The sequence below is a fragment of the Felis catus genome, chromosome B4, assembly GCF_018350175.1.
Source record: "Felis catus isolate Fca126 chromosome B4, F.catus_Fca126_mat1.0, whole genome shotgun sequence".
Lineage (NCBI taxonomy): Eukaryota > Metazoa > Chordata > Mammalia > Carnivora > Felidae > Felis > Felis catus.
The window spans coordinates 92,362,473-92,379,971 of record NC_058374.1 but is presented as its reverse complement, the minus strand read 5'-3'; the positions used below and the strand labels follow the sequence as shown (position 1 = coordinate 92,379,971).

Sequence of the window (17,499 nt, the reverse complement as noted above, 5' to 3'; positions counted from 1 at the left end):
TTTCCTATTAACTTGTAGCTCTCCAGAGAAACCTACATATTATGGAGGTTTTGCTTAATGGTTGTCCATAGTAGGTAAAAGACCAGTAAGTAGTATGAACGGCAGAGTACGACCAGACCCCACACCTCGCAACCTCGGTTCCAGAATTAGTACATGGCCACTAGAAGTACCAAGTTAATCAGTCTGACTCAACATTTAAAATCGGAGTATTCTTCTCTGTTAACTAATTTTGTCATGTATGTAAATATATATGTGAATATATATATTTTAAAAACTACTAAAACCAGATCTACTAGAAAAAAGTGTAATCTACTTTCGTATTAAAAGAATTTCAGCTGTTAGAAAAATCAGCCGTCTTCCAAGACAAAAAAAAAACCATGCATCTTGGAAGTTAAAAAAAAAAAAATCCAATACATGAGAAGTATTTGGATTTAACGTTAGACAATTAACTAAGACAGTCACACAACATATGCATGTCAGTCTCCTATATGGTCCTAGAGCCTGCAGTATTGTAATTTATTGTGAAACCATGTAACCAAATACTTAAATATATCCACAACATCTATACCACGGTAATGCATAGTACATAATATACTAACATCTCAAAATAAATTTCTATTACAGTTTTATGCAAATTATGGTAGAAGATTATCACTGGCCACATTTTGAAATGGCACCAACTTCATGTAACGTTCTAGAGTAATGTACTAAAATCCTTACTGGTAATGATGTCTTATGCATTATCATCTGAACATTTGAAATCAAGCTGTTAATCGAATCACCACAGTATGTTATCAATTAAAATCACTGCATATTCAGATGTTAAAGCAGGAAGTTATACAGCAGGAAAAATATTTCTAATTCACAGTTTCAAAAATAAAGGGTGCAGTTTTCAAATATCTGATTGCTTAAATTGGTCGATTTAACAACTGCCTCCTTCAATACATGTAAACTATGTTTGCACAGCATTAGGAGATGTCTTTTATTTCAGAAGTTAGTTCTTACTGTTACAGGAGCACCACAAATTTGAAGGAAGAGGCTACAGTGTGAAATGAGCTCACTGAAGGATATGTTAAATAAAAATTTAACTACAATATAAGGTACTGCAAAGCTTTGCTTCCCCCCAGCACAGACCCCTTAATCAGGAAAAGTAGTCAACACTTACCAAATACAATATGTGAATTAGCGCTACAAGGGGGGGGGGATCTAACTCAACTAAAAGAAAACACTATATTAGCTAACAAACCTGTGACAGCTTCAGAATTTTCCTAAAAATAAAATTCAAAAGTGTACACAGTATTTGTATCCTTCAATAAGGAATGTAGGGATCCAAAGGGACTGAAAGAAACATCTGGCTTTAAAAATTTCTAAGTTGGAAACACACGCACACAAATGGGTAACTGAGAAAAACGGAGTACTTAAATATTCAAATTTTAAATGTGTAAGAAAATTTATAATAGAAAAAGTGGCAAACTGTTATTGTGACTTGATTTGCTGAAAACATCTGCAAATTCACACTGGCATTAAGAAAACCAAAGTTTCAAAAATTTACTCCTCTCTCTCTTTCTCCAGATATGTTTTCTGTGCAAAAATAAATATCTGAAAATTGCACTAATACAATAATACTATTTTAACTTTTGTTATTATGAATAATCTGCACATGCTGCTTTACAGACAATACATATTTGTAAACTTGCTCATGCAAAATTAGTGTGCACAACAGGGATACTGTTAATCCCCATACTTAAAAAAAAATGATACCTTATCTTTTTTTAAACTGCCAAACCCTCTGAAACGTAACAAATCTTACACAGATATTCTTGTCTGCCAGCTAAAAATCGATTTATGTTGCTGAAACAAAAAGTTATACGAGAAAAACATGGTTTTCGTCTTGTAAAATTTTTTGATTTTTTTTTTAAAGAAAAATTATAAAAGAAAGAAATTCATGGTCACAAAATTTCAACATTTTAATCCTAAACATTACAGGGCAAATAGATACTGGACCCTATCTCCATAAATCCTAAATTTTAATTTCCATTTTTTAAATGTTGCCCTAACCACTAAAACATTAGTGGCTTTACAACCTCTGGAGATTGTGGAAATACATGTTTCTGAAATAAATGCTACAAAAACAACAATGGAAGAAAGCCAAACTGTCTCCATGAGAAGAGGGAAAAAAATGGAACATTTTGAAGCCTTAAATACTTCTCTTTCCATGTCTTATGGTTAACCTGTCAATTCAGTGCATCATATGGTCAAAGTAATGGTCCCCGTGTTGAACAAACATCTAACTAGTGTCCATTGATTCCAAGTTAGTAGACGATGAATCTTTTTGGATACTTTCAAAGATGGCCGCCAGCTCAGGGTTAGAACTGATCTGTGACTGGAATTCACTCATCAGTGGACTCTTCTCTGCTTCTGGAATGGTTAGCAATGCTGCTACTGCTCTCATGGCAGATCGCTTTAGTTCATCTTGCTTTTCAAACTCCTGCTTTACTGAATTTGCTTTCACCTGTAACATTGAGCAAATTTATATTATAGGTTATAAAGGCAGCTCCTGAACAAAATTTAAGCATGTAGAAATTTCTGGTAAATAAAGCAAAGCCACTGTCTTATAGGTCCAAAAGATACATTATACCTAAACAGTTATTTTTAAACTGTTGAGCAGTAGCTCTCTTCCTTTGAGGGAACATTTTATACAAAGCCCCCTTATAAAAACAAAATCCAGAGCCCTCATGGTTGAAAACAGAATGGGACCCAGAGCCTTACCTGCTTAAGCAAGTCCTACTCTGGCCTCCAAGAAACTATTCTTCTAGCTACCCTGTTCACTCATTTTTCTTCAAACATGTCATGTACTGCCATGAACTGTGTATTTCTTCTGTGAAAAGTCCTGTTTCCTTCTGAATCTAAAAATTCTAACTTTTCAAGGTCCATTTTATATGTCATCGTGCTCATATGAAGTTTTCTAGGACTCCCACTCACCACCTCCTCTACCAGAATACACCATTTCCTCCTTTATGGTCTCAGAATCGATACTTCAACATATGATACATAACTATAACATTAAATAAAAGCTTTTAAGAATGGCATTTAATGGTGCTATGTTTTCTAAAACATCCACATCTAAGAGGTTAACTTTTAAAATTTTTTAATGTTTGTTTTTGAGAGAAACACAGAGTGTGAGTGGGGAAGGGGCAGAGAGAGAGGAAGACACAGAATCTGAAGTAGGCTCCAGGCTCTGAGCTGTTAGCACAGAGACCAACGTGGGGCTCGAACCCACCAACCTCGAGATCGTGACCTGAGCCAAAGTCGGATGCTTAACTAAGCTACCCAGGAGCCCCTAAAAGATTCACTTTTAAAGCCAACTAATACATAGGGTGTTAGCATGGTTAAATTTGGAAAACTACAGTATGGAATCAACTAGGATTCTTGAATATACCAAGTCTGGCCTAGGGTGATGTCTATCAGTGATTACCTTAGTTGTACATGTGGCACGTAATGGCTCAACAAGTCGGTCCAACCTCTGTAGCACTGCACTTGGACAAAGGGTGGAGAGTCTCACCAACATTAAAAATGTGAGCATCTATTAGAAATTAAAACAAAAAATTTAGACTTTGCATTATTTTCTAAAGACAAAATTCCAAATCCTGACAAAGCTTTTAAGAGGAAATGCATAGCATGTACCATCAAGTTTCATTTTAATGTAATCTGCCATTTGGAATCACATAAATTTGTTTCAAACTTTATTCTGAGGAATATTAATTATGAGCATTAGGCAGATCGACCTTAGAATGTGGTCCTAGAGTCCAAAACTAGTAAAGTGGTTCTCAATCCTGGCTGCACATTAGCGCTGGAAAGCTTTAGAAATCTGCCCAATTCCTCAACCCCTTTCCCAGAGATTTTTACTTAACCTGTCAGGATAGGATCACAGATACAGTATTTGTTAAAAAGCCTTGTGTGTAACAGAATGGAAACCACTGAACAAGAAAATAACTAGGAGAAAAGCTCTGTAATAAGTTTCCACTGTCTTAGCAGATATTCCTAAAAAATCAAAAAGACTGGTTATTCAATCTTATATTATCCTTATAATATATAGATTATATATATAATATAGATTATATATATTATTCTATATATCTATATATTATATACAGATAATATATAGAATATATGTATAGAATAATATATATATTATATTATCCTTATATTATCCATATAAAGCCCAGTAACTCATAATCTTTTTTTTCTCTTACACTATAAACTACAGAATAAAACAGGAGGATCCTATTACTTCTTTTGGGGTTCTCTTCATTGAATTTGGGAGGGTCAGGTTACTACCACATAGGAAACAAGTTGGAATTCTGATAGTATGGCTGAATTACTTTTCAACTACCACTTTTGCCCTGCTTGACTAAAGGGCCTGAAGAAGAGACAATGAACGTTTTTTAAATCACCCTTTTATAGTTCATATTTAAAATGGACATGAGCAAATAAAACAAAGAGCAGCTATGCAAAGTTCCTACTCTAAAACTTTGAAGGGTATTTCTAATTTCTACAGATTGCTATGTATATGTGGAAACAGTCCTTCTGTATTATCCTTTAACAATACTTTTGATATTAAGCCTATTATACTGGAAAATAAAAATCCCCCATTCATGTAAGTAAAACAGTTATCATACAGAACAGCTCTAAAGACAGACAAAAGAATTAGCCAAGACACTGATGGAAAACTAAAGAGGAAAAGAAAAAACTCCCTTGAGAAGATTACTGTCCAATATTAAGACAGGCCAAAAAAAAAAAAAAAATAGTAGTAGTAGTAATAATTTCACTCCTTATACTCTGAACACCAAAACCTGCCTGGACTCTTCTTTTAAGTAATGGAAAGATCTCTGGTCTATGCATTAAAGCAAGCTGGCATACAGAATTTGAGAATTTTCCATCCATAACTGAGATTTGACTTCCTCCTCCAATGAGGTTTCTGGATTTTCCCTGTAATGTTACACTGTATTACTATTACTTTTGCATATTCTAGTTTATAGTACACTTATTAAATCATGACAAGCAAATCAATTTTTCTTAATACACAAGAGTAAATTGCAAGGGTGAAAGTCACTATAGCAAAGTCTTCCTCTAAAGCAATTTATAAACAGGCACAAATATCTTACCTTAATATCATAATGGTCCTTCAAACCATCTTCAACATGATTTAGAAATTCAAAGATATCTAGTCTATCAAGACAACTGTCTAAAAGTGTGTACATACACTCAAAAGCTGCCTTTCTAATATCCAGTCCATCATCAACTGTATGCTTAAATGGACCCATTTCTACCTGTTAAAACAAAAAAGAATGTGTGGATATACTTAAAAGTAAAGGACAAGCTTAGATAAACAGTAATGTAACTAACTTACCTCTCTTATAAGCTCCTTTCTAACTTTTGTTTCATTATAAAGATGTGGCAGAACAGTATCTAGAAGATCCCTTATTAATGACGGTTTATTATGTGCTGCTGAATTGAATGTGACCAAGGCTACTCTTCTTACATTCAAATCTGGGTCTTCCAATGTTTTTAGGAAATCACCTGAAAATTTTAAGAGAAACATCATATAGTCATGGTAGGCTTAAAATACAATATACATTATATATTTTTTCTAAATGGCTAAGTTTATGTTGATATTATTTCTTCCATGCAGGTGACAGAAGGACACGATAAGTGAAATACAGAACTTCTTTTGGCAACAGGTAATCAATTAGACCCACTCACATTCAGACATGATAACCGATTCTTAGCACCATTATATAATGCAGAGGGTATGGAATCAGTGAGCCCCAAAAGTTCTTCAATTACATTTACAGATACTTATTTTTTTTTATTTAAAAAAAAAAAAATTTTTTTTAAAGTTTATTTATTTTTGAGACAGAGAGAAACAGAGCATGAACGGGGGAGGAGCAGAGAGAGAGGGAGACACAGAATCGGAAGCAGGCTCCAGGCTCTGAGCCATCAGCCCAGAGCCCGACGCGGGGCTCGAACTCACGAACCGTGAGATTGTGACCTGAGCTGAAGTCGGACACTCAACCGACTGAGCCACTCAGGCGCCCCTACAGATACTTAATTTAAAAAAAAGGTAGGTTGCACAGAGAAGTGACGGAACCAGCAGCTATAAAAATATTGTGAATGGTGCACTCAAGAGTTCAAAATTAGTATTTTCACTAAAAGCAACAAAAACAGAAAAAAACTGAGTTTGAATAAAATAATTAGCCTGAGACAGATCCGCTGCTTGATAAACTGAACACTATTAACAAGTACACAATTTATCGGATGATAAGGAGACATGCGCCTTCAAAATACTTTTATTTCTATCTTTAATGCCGAATGTATGAATTGGTAAGAGGTTAATAATACAGAAGGAGGAACCTGAAACTCAACACAGAACAAAAAGTAGAAACTGCAAACGTGGGGAAGAAATTATAGTGCAAAGATGTTTGGAGTCACACAGAGGGGGATCCAAATCACTTCATTTGCCAATTTTATGACTTTTGGCAAGGTACTTTAGGCAAGACTTATAAAATGAGCATTCCAAACCTTTTCAGACTACATGAGTAGAATAAGCTGCAATGTACACTGTTGAATAGTCTGGGACATACCTGGTATTCTTATGGAGCTACCATTCTTCATTATGCAGTCTCAACCCTACAATCAGCAATCTTTTGGAATACATGGGGAAAAAGAGCAGTGCCAACACTTGACTGTATCACAACGGCAATTTGAAAAAATGGAAAGGAAGTAATACTTCAGACACCATACACTGGGGGGCAAACTCAAGGCTGACCCCCCAGGAAACTTCTGATTACAAAAAAGTTCAGGAGTTACCTTGGATTCAAAAAGAATTCAAATACATCAGACTAAATCTCCTCATCCCTCTCTTTGCTTAGAATTACTAAGACAGTAAATGAGAATAATACTTTATTCTAATTATCTGCTTTCAGAAAAGCATCTAAAATATTGCTATTATTATGGACAAATGATGACATGGACTAGGATCAAAGATCCCCAAATCTTCAGTTTAAAAATTATAATTTTTAAAAAGCTTCCTAGGTGGTTCTGATGTTCATATTAGTCACAAATAATACTAAACTAGATCATAATTCAAAGAGAATGACAATCATCTGATCAAATAACTACACCAACGATACACAATAGTTGACTTGTCAACTTGGAAATATGTCTCTAGAGATGTGGCGCAGGATTCTTTGTCCTATCTTGTACAACACAAAAAATGTCAACAAATATATCAAAGCAAAAAAACAGGTGAGGAGAACAAAGGCAAGAATCTTCCAATACAGACCTTCTTTAAATTATTTCTAGGTCCCAGCGATAGCATCCATTTATCCCTGCATCCCTCTTATTAACTGGTAATCCATTTCTTAACTGAAAATCCATTTTCATTTTTATTTAATCCAAGTTAGTTAACATGTAGTGTAATCATGGTTTCAGGAGAATTTAGTGATTCATCACTTACATATAACACCCAATGCTCATCCCAACAAGTGCCCTCCTTCATGCCCATCACTCAGCCCATCTCCCCACCCACTACCCCTCCAGCAACCCTCAGTTTGTTCTCTGTATTTAAGAGTCTCTTATGATTTGCCTCCCTGTTTTAACCTTATTTTTCCTTCCCTTCCCTATGTTCATCTGTTTTCTTAAATTCCACATGAGTGAAATCATGATATTCATCTTGCTCTGATTTATCTCTTAGCGTAATACATTCTAGTTCCATCCATGTTGTTACAAATGACAAGATTTCCTTCTTTTTGATCACCAGGTAATCCACTGCCAATTCTTTTAAATTGTGTTTTTTCCCTTTGTTGGCCTACTGCACAATGGCACAAAACTACAAAGCTTCTTTGCCATATCCCTCTATTCTCTCTGCTGTTATTGTCATTGCTCTGTTTCCAAGAAAACACCAAACTAAGCTCTAAAGGTTTTTAGTTTTACCAACTCTAAGAAAATTGATGATGATGAAATCAACACAAGAAATTATAAAATCATTACTAATCATCCTAGAAGCTAATTCTTGACGTCATAGAAACAGAGACAGCCCTAGTCTTTCTTGGCTATCTTAGTTCTACCCGACTCAGTTTTTTATTCTTCCACCGTTTCCACCTTACATATGAAGTCTTCACAGTTCTCCCTGGGAGCTGGAGGGTTTACAAGTAATAACAGAAAACCGGGGCTCCCACAGATAAAGCAAGAACCAAATATGTAGTTGACTCTGAAGGACATCCTAGTGTTATTTACCAATTTCAGTGATTTGCAAAATTATCTGGTAACAACTGCAAACTGAGGGATGATAGATAATCACACATTACCAATTATCTTTTTAATGAAATAATTACCAGACCCTTAAAAGCATTTTAGTTCCTTGGTAGTATTTTTGGCTACTGAAATTATTAATCAGTATGTTCACCTTTGTTTCCACTTACCTATGCAGTTCTTTAACAATGGATCAATAGGTTGCGGATGATCAGAAATAGTAAACTTCACAGCTGTAACCACAGAGCTTCGGGCATACGATGAGCCTAATTAAAAATAAATTTTAAGTCTACTGGTATGTAAATTCACTAAAATCCATGGGCATCTTTATCATTTTCAAACCACTTTCAACTAACACCAGTGTCTTCAATTCCTTAAAATTCTCTTTGGTCCAGAGGGGTGACACTTACTGTTCTCAGGGAAGCAAAGTTTTACTCGTAAACTATAATCCCATTAGGTTTCAAAAGAAATAATGTCTTCTGGGAAGAAGGGCTGGAAGAACAGCAGTGGGGGATCTAAGCCCTCACAAAAGGGAAGTATTTAAACCCACAATTTTTTAAAAAAGCAATGGCTATTATTATCCCCTATTTGGTCGAAAGGAGTTGACACTGGTAATCTGAAAACAAAACTCTCCTAGGTTCTTTCCTTTGAACTAATTCATTAATTTTAGTATTATAATTAGTACTACCAAGCTCCTCAGGAGACGTTAATTCAACAAACATCTGTCTTTTCCACAATTTTAAGATTAAAAAGTAGCACTGAAATATAATGAACACTGGAAATTAGAACAGATTCATTTAACCGTTATCTTATTATTCTAGCTTTTTAAACAACAAAATGTCACTTGAATATGGCAATAGGTTCTACATATAACACAAGATTGTTTTAGCTTCTGCATTAGGCATCTTTCAAGGTTACCAACTGCTAATAAAATTTTAAGTAAGAAAATCTAGGTACCCACCTGATATCAAATACCCCTTAAGCCGTGGAAGGAGAGTTTCTGGATCAATTAGAGTGAGTTTCCCTAGACATTCAGCAACAACATTTCTGGTTCCTTCTTCTGCACACTCACAGTGCTTTAGCAATAAGGCCCAGATATTTTCAACATATGGTTTAAGGCCCACCACTGATGCAGAGCTAATAATTTCCTTCAAGGAATGAAGCAGAAGATACTGCCTTTTGGGTTGACTGGTTATTTCTTGTAAGACAAATGGCAGATACTCAGGAAGGTTGCCCACGCTAATGCTGCCTAGTGCATAGGAGGCGGCTGATTTAACTTCTTCACTAGGAGATGAAAAGGCTTCTAATATTACAGATTTTAGTTCCAGCTGCCCACTTAAGTCAATATGATGCCCAACTTCTCCAAGAGAAAGCAGAGCTAAGAGACGAATGGAATCTGTAGACCTTGAGTTCTTAACATCTTGAATAAATTGACCTACTACGGCTGGTCCTTCTTTAGGGCATGCTCGAGTAAGGGCAGCTACACATTTGGCAATAGAATAGTAAGACTGCTTGTGAGTAAGAGCTGTGCTCTGAGAATAAACTGGACCAGTCAGCATGCGCAACAAATCCATGTAGCCTAGATTATTTGTTCCAGTGACAACCAGAGCTTGGAAAAAGTCTAGCATGGCGCTAAGAGCTCCCCCCTGCAATAAAGGTGATCTCACAAGTCCAATAAGTTCATTGAGAATGGATCCACTTATTTTTGAAAGGGAGGAGGGATACACTTTCGCCAGTGTGGTAAGAAAACTGATAGCCATCTGTGAAACATGCATATCGCTTTCGCTGATAAGAGGTGGGAGCTCATCTAGAACTGCATCTATCATGGCAGCTGTCAAGCTGTCACTATAGTTTTTAATTAGAATATCTAGAGCAGAAAGGGTACCCAGTTTCAAAGCTCTCTGGTTTTTCCTGAGAAATGAAGCAAGGATAGGAACCCCTTCTCCCAGGACAGGCCTCAAATCTATCTTCAAAGGCGACCCAGCAATCAGTGTCAATGCCTTCACTGTGGTTAACCGGGTAATTTCATTCTTTAGTCTCTCCAAGAAAATCTGAAGCGTATTAGGCAAATCAGAACCCAAATTGTCTCCAAGGTTGCAAATAATTTGCCCCATACAAGAAATAGCCCTTTCCTTGACTTCCTGATCAATGTCGGCTGCTTTTAACCTCTTAATGGTGCAGGTAAATAGATCTTTGATATAAGGAGTTGCATCAAACGAGGAAGGCTGATCTAAAGGACGAATTACTTTGACAAGCTGTTGGGTAACAAGAAGTGCTTCAGATGTAATCTTGTAAAATGGGTCTCCGACACAAGCCACCACTGGAGGGACCAAAGCCTGAACGTGAGGATGGAAGACTTGAGGAGAGTGGTTACAGAGGATTACATACAGACACGACAGAGCATCAATCTTCAAATTTGATGAACTTGATTTATCATTCAGTGAGAAAATGATTCCTAAAAAGCCAACAAAAAAAAAGTCCAATAATTCTTAGTTTCATGAAAGCAAAAAATTAAAACCTAATCCCTAAAATACTACTAAAGTTCCCACTTCGTCATACTATCTCTAAAGTAGTAGAGACTCCACAATCTACGATAAACAGGACAGCCAAGAAAGTTACAGTAAGGTTTTAAACTTTGTACTTGAAAGTTTCTAACTTGAGTTCAAGAGGGTTGTACGTGCAAATTAAGTTGTCACAAATTACGCTTTTGAAGGAAACAACGATTTAAGCTTATCGAAGACTTAATAATAGTCTGTGATAAGTCCCCAAAGTGATTTATCTTTCATACCTGGTACAAGTACAGGAATGTGTTGCGTTAGGGCTCCAGGTAGTACATTTACCAGTTCAGTTAACATGTTAAAACAACACTGCCGGGTCTTGACACTTTTTTCTTTCATCTGTTTGTGCAGAGCTTTAACAATGTTGGGAACCTGTAATTATCACACACTCATTAGCTATTGGTATTTCCTCAGTACACTTACCACAAATTATAGGGGACGGGGAGAATGAACAGTTTATCTTTTTTGTCAAATTCCTAATTCCGCTATCTACTAACAAGATTGTCTGATGCAGCTTTTGTTGTACCCACTACATTTGTGTTCTTTGAACTGTATTTGCTTTATACTGATAACAGAGAAAAGCTAGCATTGGCTCTCTAACAGAGCAACAAGTCTTCCTTAATTAATTTTTGATTCTGAAATACATAAGACTAAGTAGAAATCTAACCAAATAGTAAATTTTCAACCAAAATTTTAGCAACATAATTTATAAATGGCTTTTTGAACAAAAATAGCACAGATACGCATTAAACGAAAAGGGACAAACTATGGAAAATAAACCATTAAACAGGTCTTTATTTTTGCTTTTAGTTTGCTCTCACAATGAAGTAAGACCTCACTTCAAAATATAGCTACATGCAGCAAGTTTATGATTCAAAGACATCTGCTTCTAAACTTTCTACCGTTATGTTAGCTGGTAAAACATAAATAGGGTATTTGGGTGGGAGGATACAGACAGACACATACCATGTTGAAGAGTGATCTGAGGGCTAGAGACAAAAGACGACAACCTGATTTGTCAAACCATCAGAATGTCCCATGATTTTACCTGACTTCTATACATTTATTTAATGGCTTGTGTCCTCCATACACTTTATCTCGTTTCCTTCTACAGTGCATTCATCAATGTTCACCTTTAAGTTCACCAGGAATTTTCTGTTAATTTGTACTACTTGAAAGCAAGAGACATACGGTATGTACATCTCCCATAGTTTCGTTGTTCAGTCCCTCTCAACATCCGTTTTGTAATTTATAAAAATGAACCAATATGTACACCATTGGGCTGCTGTAGGGATTAAATACAAGATAGGAAAATGCCTAGCGTGCACCAAACATTCAATAGGAGCTATCTAACTCTGATCTTTAGAATCTTAGAGATGTCCTAAAGTGAAAAATATCAATGCCAGCTCTTATTAATAAAAATCTGTAAGTACTTACTATGTACCAGGCACTACACTAAATGTTTACATAGATCAACTCATCTCTTACTTCCCTGGGTAGACAATTCTAAGTAAACCATTACTACGCGTGAGAAAAGTGAGGTTTAAAAAAATAACTACCTTGTCCAGGATCATGCAGCTAAATTAGAGCTGTGGAGTCACACTACTTGTGTTCATACTTTGCTTCACTCCTAAGATTCCTCTGTTAACATCAGAGATAATTTTACTGAATCTTAAAATTATTTTAATATTGCTTATCTAATAAATCAAGAATACCTCAATCAGGATAAACTATAAGTGACATAGCATGAATGAGTATACATAAACTCCTATAGAAGTATATCCCAGAACTCTGCTTCTCTGAAGATGTTCTGAGACTCACATTTCCATATAAAAACCCAATTTTACAAGATCATATTTATGAACATGACTTTCAATCATACTTTTTAATTTTTTTTTTTAACGTTTATTTATTTTTGAGACAGAGAGAGACAGAGGATGAACGGGGGAGGGTCAGAGAGAGGGAGACAAAGAATCCGAAACAGGCTCCAGGCTCTGAGCTGTCAGCACAGAGCCTGACGCGGGGCTCGAACTTACGGACTGCGAGATCATGACCTGAGCCGAAGTCGGCCGCTTAACCAACTGAGCCACCCAGGCGCCCCTCAATCATACTTTTAAACTGACCTGACTCTGAAGCATTGTCAGAGGTGTTTCTCCCTGCTCCATAGCATCAGGGTCACACAGCCAACTTTGTACAGGACGAGTTTGCTTCAAAAGAGAAAGGTATGCATGAAAAACATCTGCCTTTACATTCTCTTCACGCTCTTTAAATCTCGATATCAGTGCAGGAGAGACAGTCTTGTAGAATTCTGGAAGCATTTCATGCCTTGTGCTAACTACAGCATCCAAGCACTTAGCGGCCGCACGTCTCACTTTCCAGCTCATGTCATCATCATCACTGTATTCGTCGTCACTCCCTAGAGAGAAGTTTTAATGTTAACAGGTAAGAAAAGTTTATCATTTAATACAGAAAGTGAATCGATATTCAAACTAAGACAGTTTTAAAACTTTTCACTTAAGTACAGCAAGTCTTAAAAGAGCAAGTACTTAACAGACAGAAATTATACCAAGTTACATATAAATTAACCTCTAAAGAAAATAATCGTAATTGTTTTTAACTCGTTAATCATCTTCTCACTTATTACGGGTAATGAGCAGCTTAAATCATTTAAAATCATTTTTAAATTATTAACACATGAAACTTCTTTCCAAAATAAATACTTGTAAAACATAAATCTCTCATCCCAACCTTTTAAACAGTATGTTTACTTACTTGACACTATAGGAAAAGCAATCAATCAATCACAGAAGGCGTTAATAAGATAAACCAGCAAATATGATTTGTGACTATAGATGATATATTAAAAAGCATGGTTACAATCCTAGGACACGCTGTAGACTAATTTTCTGGGGAGAGAAAGAATCCTGACTGACATCAGCTTTCTTTGGGATTACAAGGGTTTTCACTACATTTAATGACGGGCTTTTAGGAAAAAATACGTGTATTTTCAACCTTTCAACGTATTCTCATGACAGTTTAAAAACACAATACTTCCTCAATTACAAGAAAATCCTTCTAACAACAAAGCACCATCTTCTCCAAATTCCTGTTAAACCTTAAAACAATAAGCATTCCAAGTATAAGCATTATCAACTCTACCTCACTTATGTATGCTTTATTACATACATATGTCATGTGTGTGAAATCTCTGAAAATTATTTCCTTCCAACACTATCAGACTGAATCAGTTGGGCAACATAAAGTCAGGAGGATGGCAAAAATGCTAGCAGTTCTTAGAACAGTCTAAAATTAACAATAATTTTGTTATTAGATAAGATAATAGCCCTGACACGCTGATTCCTCAGTGGGGGGAAAAGATGTCATCTCTTCACTGGCTTATATTCCAATTAGTTTAATGACAGCTAAATGTGGCCAGCTATGCCTTACAAAATCCTAGGATGATATTAAAGTTTTGTTTACTTAATTTCATTTTGGCACATTATAGGAAAACCTAACCAAATACTACTAAACCCAAGGCATATGACTTATTTGCAAATACACATTTGAAAATTAAAAGGTACTATATCAAAATAGATTATTTAAAAGCAAACAAATAAATGAAGTTTTCCCCATGGCAACCCATGTGAATTATTTTGTAGAAATATACTTTATTGGAAAAAAAAAGGGTTATTAAAACATTAAATATCCTAATCACTGAAATTATGGTGCTTTTATGTTACAGTAACACTATGGTACAAAGACAGTCATTAGGTATAACCCATGAAAACTGATGTAACAGCTAAAGGACTTGGTTAGTTATTCAACATAAGTACCTGGCACACTAAAAACCAACAATCAAAACTTGGAAGATATCGCTACTGCTTTTTTCAAAGGATATTCTATTATAATCCCTTCATTAATACAACACATTTACTGAGTGCCTACTGTGTGTCAAGCACTACCCTAGGCACTGGGATAAAGCAGTCAACAGAGAGACTAAAACTCTCTGTCTTCATGAAACTTACATCCTAGATGTGGAAAATAATTACAGTATGTCAAAAGGGATTAAATGCAATGAAAATAAAAACACTGAGAAGGAATAAATAAAGAGGAAAGCCCGGAGATGAGAGACTGAATGAAGGGGGTATACAAGAAAAAGTAATTATGTATAACCTCAAAGTTTTTGGCCTGAGAGACTAAGATGAGATGGAAAAGGCTAAAGAATAAACTGGTTAGGCAGGAGATAGGGGAAAAGTGGAGAGAAGATATTTTATACATCTAAGCAGTGAATCAATTAAGCAGATGTATACATGAACTTAAAAGTCACAGGAAAGATCTGGAATAAAGAAAAATTTGGGTTTTCAGCATAAGGATATTAAACCTAGGAGACTAGGTAAGATTAACAAGAATATGAGTTCACAGAGAAGTCTAAGCCCTGGAATACTCTGAAGTTTAGTGGTCAGGATTATGAAGAGCAACCAGCACAGAGACTGAAAAGGGATAATCACAAAAACAGGACTACACCCAGGAGAGTGTGGTACTCTGGAAGTTCAAGAAACACTGCCGAACTTAGTAACAGGCAAACATTTGAGATCACTGGTGATCCTGTCCATCACTGAAGACTAGATTTAAGAGAGAAGAAAAAAGGAATTGGAGAGCGTGCTTTTCAGTTCAGTTGTAAGAGACACTGGGCATTAGCTGCCTGTGTAATATTGGGTTAAGGGAGATTTTTTTTATAGTCACTTGTTGTTTTAGGACAAATGAAATTATAGATTTAAGAGGACATAAATTCAAAAATCAAAAGTATGAAAACTATCATGAAATCCACCAACCCATATACCACATAACACCTATTTAATTATCTCCACTATGATTCTTTTAATACTAGCAGAAACAACACAAACATCTATGTTCCTAAAAGTGCTATCCCTTTCCAGAGTATATACTACAAATCACAGCATGAGGACATCAATCTTAGGAGCCTGAGAAATGTCTAGATTATTTATGAAAGTTAAATGGAGCCTCAAACAATATTTAGGATTTTTCATGAAAGTATGCATACAACCAGCCAAATAACTGAATATGTATATCTACATCACAGTTTAAAATAAAATTCATTTCCCTCCTTACAAAATCTTTGTAGAAATTTGAATAAAGAAAAATAAAAACAAAACAACACACACACACAAAACACAAATATCGTTTATATTGCTAGCTAAGGGAAAAACACTAACATCTTTTTTTTCTGTATATTAAAAAAAATAAAACTGGGACATAACTTTGTCCCACTTTTTCACAAAGCTTATTAATAAGTGCCTTAATATTTTTCTAGAACAGGACTCTGAAAATGTTGTATAGCAGTTTAATACATAGATGCCCCATAATTTATTTAATCAACTTGCTATTGTTGAATACTGAGGTCATTTCCACTTTCACTATTATAAATAAATGGTACAATTTGGGGATAAGAATCCTCTCCATCTATAACACTGGCTCTTTGATGAAAATTTAACACATCGCTTCTATATAATTTGAAATACCTTGGTCGTCATCATCACCACCGTCTGCATCCATGGCATTTTCATCTTCATCTTCATCATCATAATTATAATTTGGATCATAGGTAAGATATTTAAGACAAATATTTATAATGGTAGAAACATGAGGATATACTTCCTTAGGACATCTGAAGAAAAAAAATAAAAGCTGCCTTGAATAACTATTTTTCCCCTTCATTTACTATCTGACACATTTTGCTTTATTACCAGATTTCTTTCTTCCCTGTAACACAGCACAGAAAAAGTGGTTCTTAGCCTTTTCAATAGCAATGACTCGACATATTTTAAAATATTTACTTTTCAAATGACACTTGATTTTAAGATGAACTTTCCCCCTCACATTTTCACATCTCTGAAATCAGGATGATTCTTACAATAAATGATATACTGTGGTTAATTTAGGGTGGAACAGAAATCTGTATATTTATGTCTATCTTCTGAACATATGACTAGAAGACCAAGCCCAAGTGAACATGCTCTTCAGCAACTAGGACTGTTTGTAAAAATGCCAGTGCACACTCTTCTAGGCTAGGTCTTCTAGCTATATGCTATACGTTCTAGCTCTGGCTATATGTTCTCAGACAGAACATAGAAATGCCCCACAATAAAGGAATAATTAAAAGAACAGAAACAAATCCCACAATTTCTGATTTTAAAAATTTGGATGGGGCGCCTGGGTGGCTCAGTCGGTTAAGCGCCCGACTTCAGCTCAGGTCATGATCTCGCGGTCCGTGAGTTCAAGCCCCGCGTCGGGCTCTGGGTTGATGGCTCAGAGCCTGGAGCCCGCTTCCGATTCTGTGTCTCCCTCTCTCTCTGCCCCTCCCCCGTTCATGCTGTGTCCCTCTCTGTCTCAAAAATAAATAAACGTTGGGGCGCCTGGGTGGCTCAGTCAGTTAAGCATCCGACTTCGGCTCAGGTCATGATCTCACAGTCCGTGAGTTCGAACCCCGCATCAGGCTCTGTGCTGACAGCTCAGAGCCTGGAGCCTGCTTCACATTCTGTGTCTCCCTCTCTCTCGGACCCTTCCCTGCTCATGCTGTCTCAAAAATAAATAAACATTAAAAAAAATG

The 17,499-nt window shown here is 35.8% G+C and overlaps 1 protein-coding gene across 2 annotated transcripts in view; it reads right to left on the bottom strand.

Moving 5' to 3' along the window:
- Positions 1-957: 957 nt before the first annotated feature.
- The window catches only part of CAND1 (cullin associated and neddylation dissociated 1), a 43,005-nt gene continuing 26,463 nt past the window's right edge, over positions 958-17,499 (bottom strand). For both annotated transcript variants that reach the window (XM_003989017.6, XM_019835191.2), the window contains 9 exons: positions 16,412-16,557; positions 12,995-13,287; positions 11,102-11,243; positions 9,275-10,768; positions 8,484-8,579; positions 5,411-5,580; positions 5,166-5,330; positions 3,476-3,583; positions 958-2,512 (listed from right to left, as the gene is read on the bottom strand). In XM_003989017.6, the coding sequence (XP_003989066.2) occupies positions 2,288-2,512; positions 3,476-3,583; positions 5,166-5,330; positions 5,411-5,580; positions 8,484-8,579; positions 9,275-10,768; positions 11,102-11,243; positions 12,995-13,287; positions 16,412-16,557 (2,839 nt within the window). In that variant the 3' untranslated portion in view covers positions 958-2,287. The remainder of the gene's footprint in view (positions 2,513-3,475; positions 3,584-5,165; positions 5,331-5,410; positions 5,581-8,483; positions 8,580-9,274; positions 10,769-11,101; positions 11,244-12,994; positions 13,288-16,411; positions 16,558-17,499) is intronic.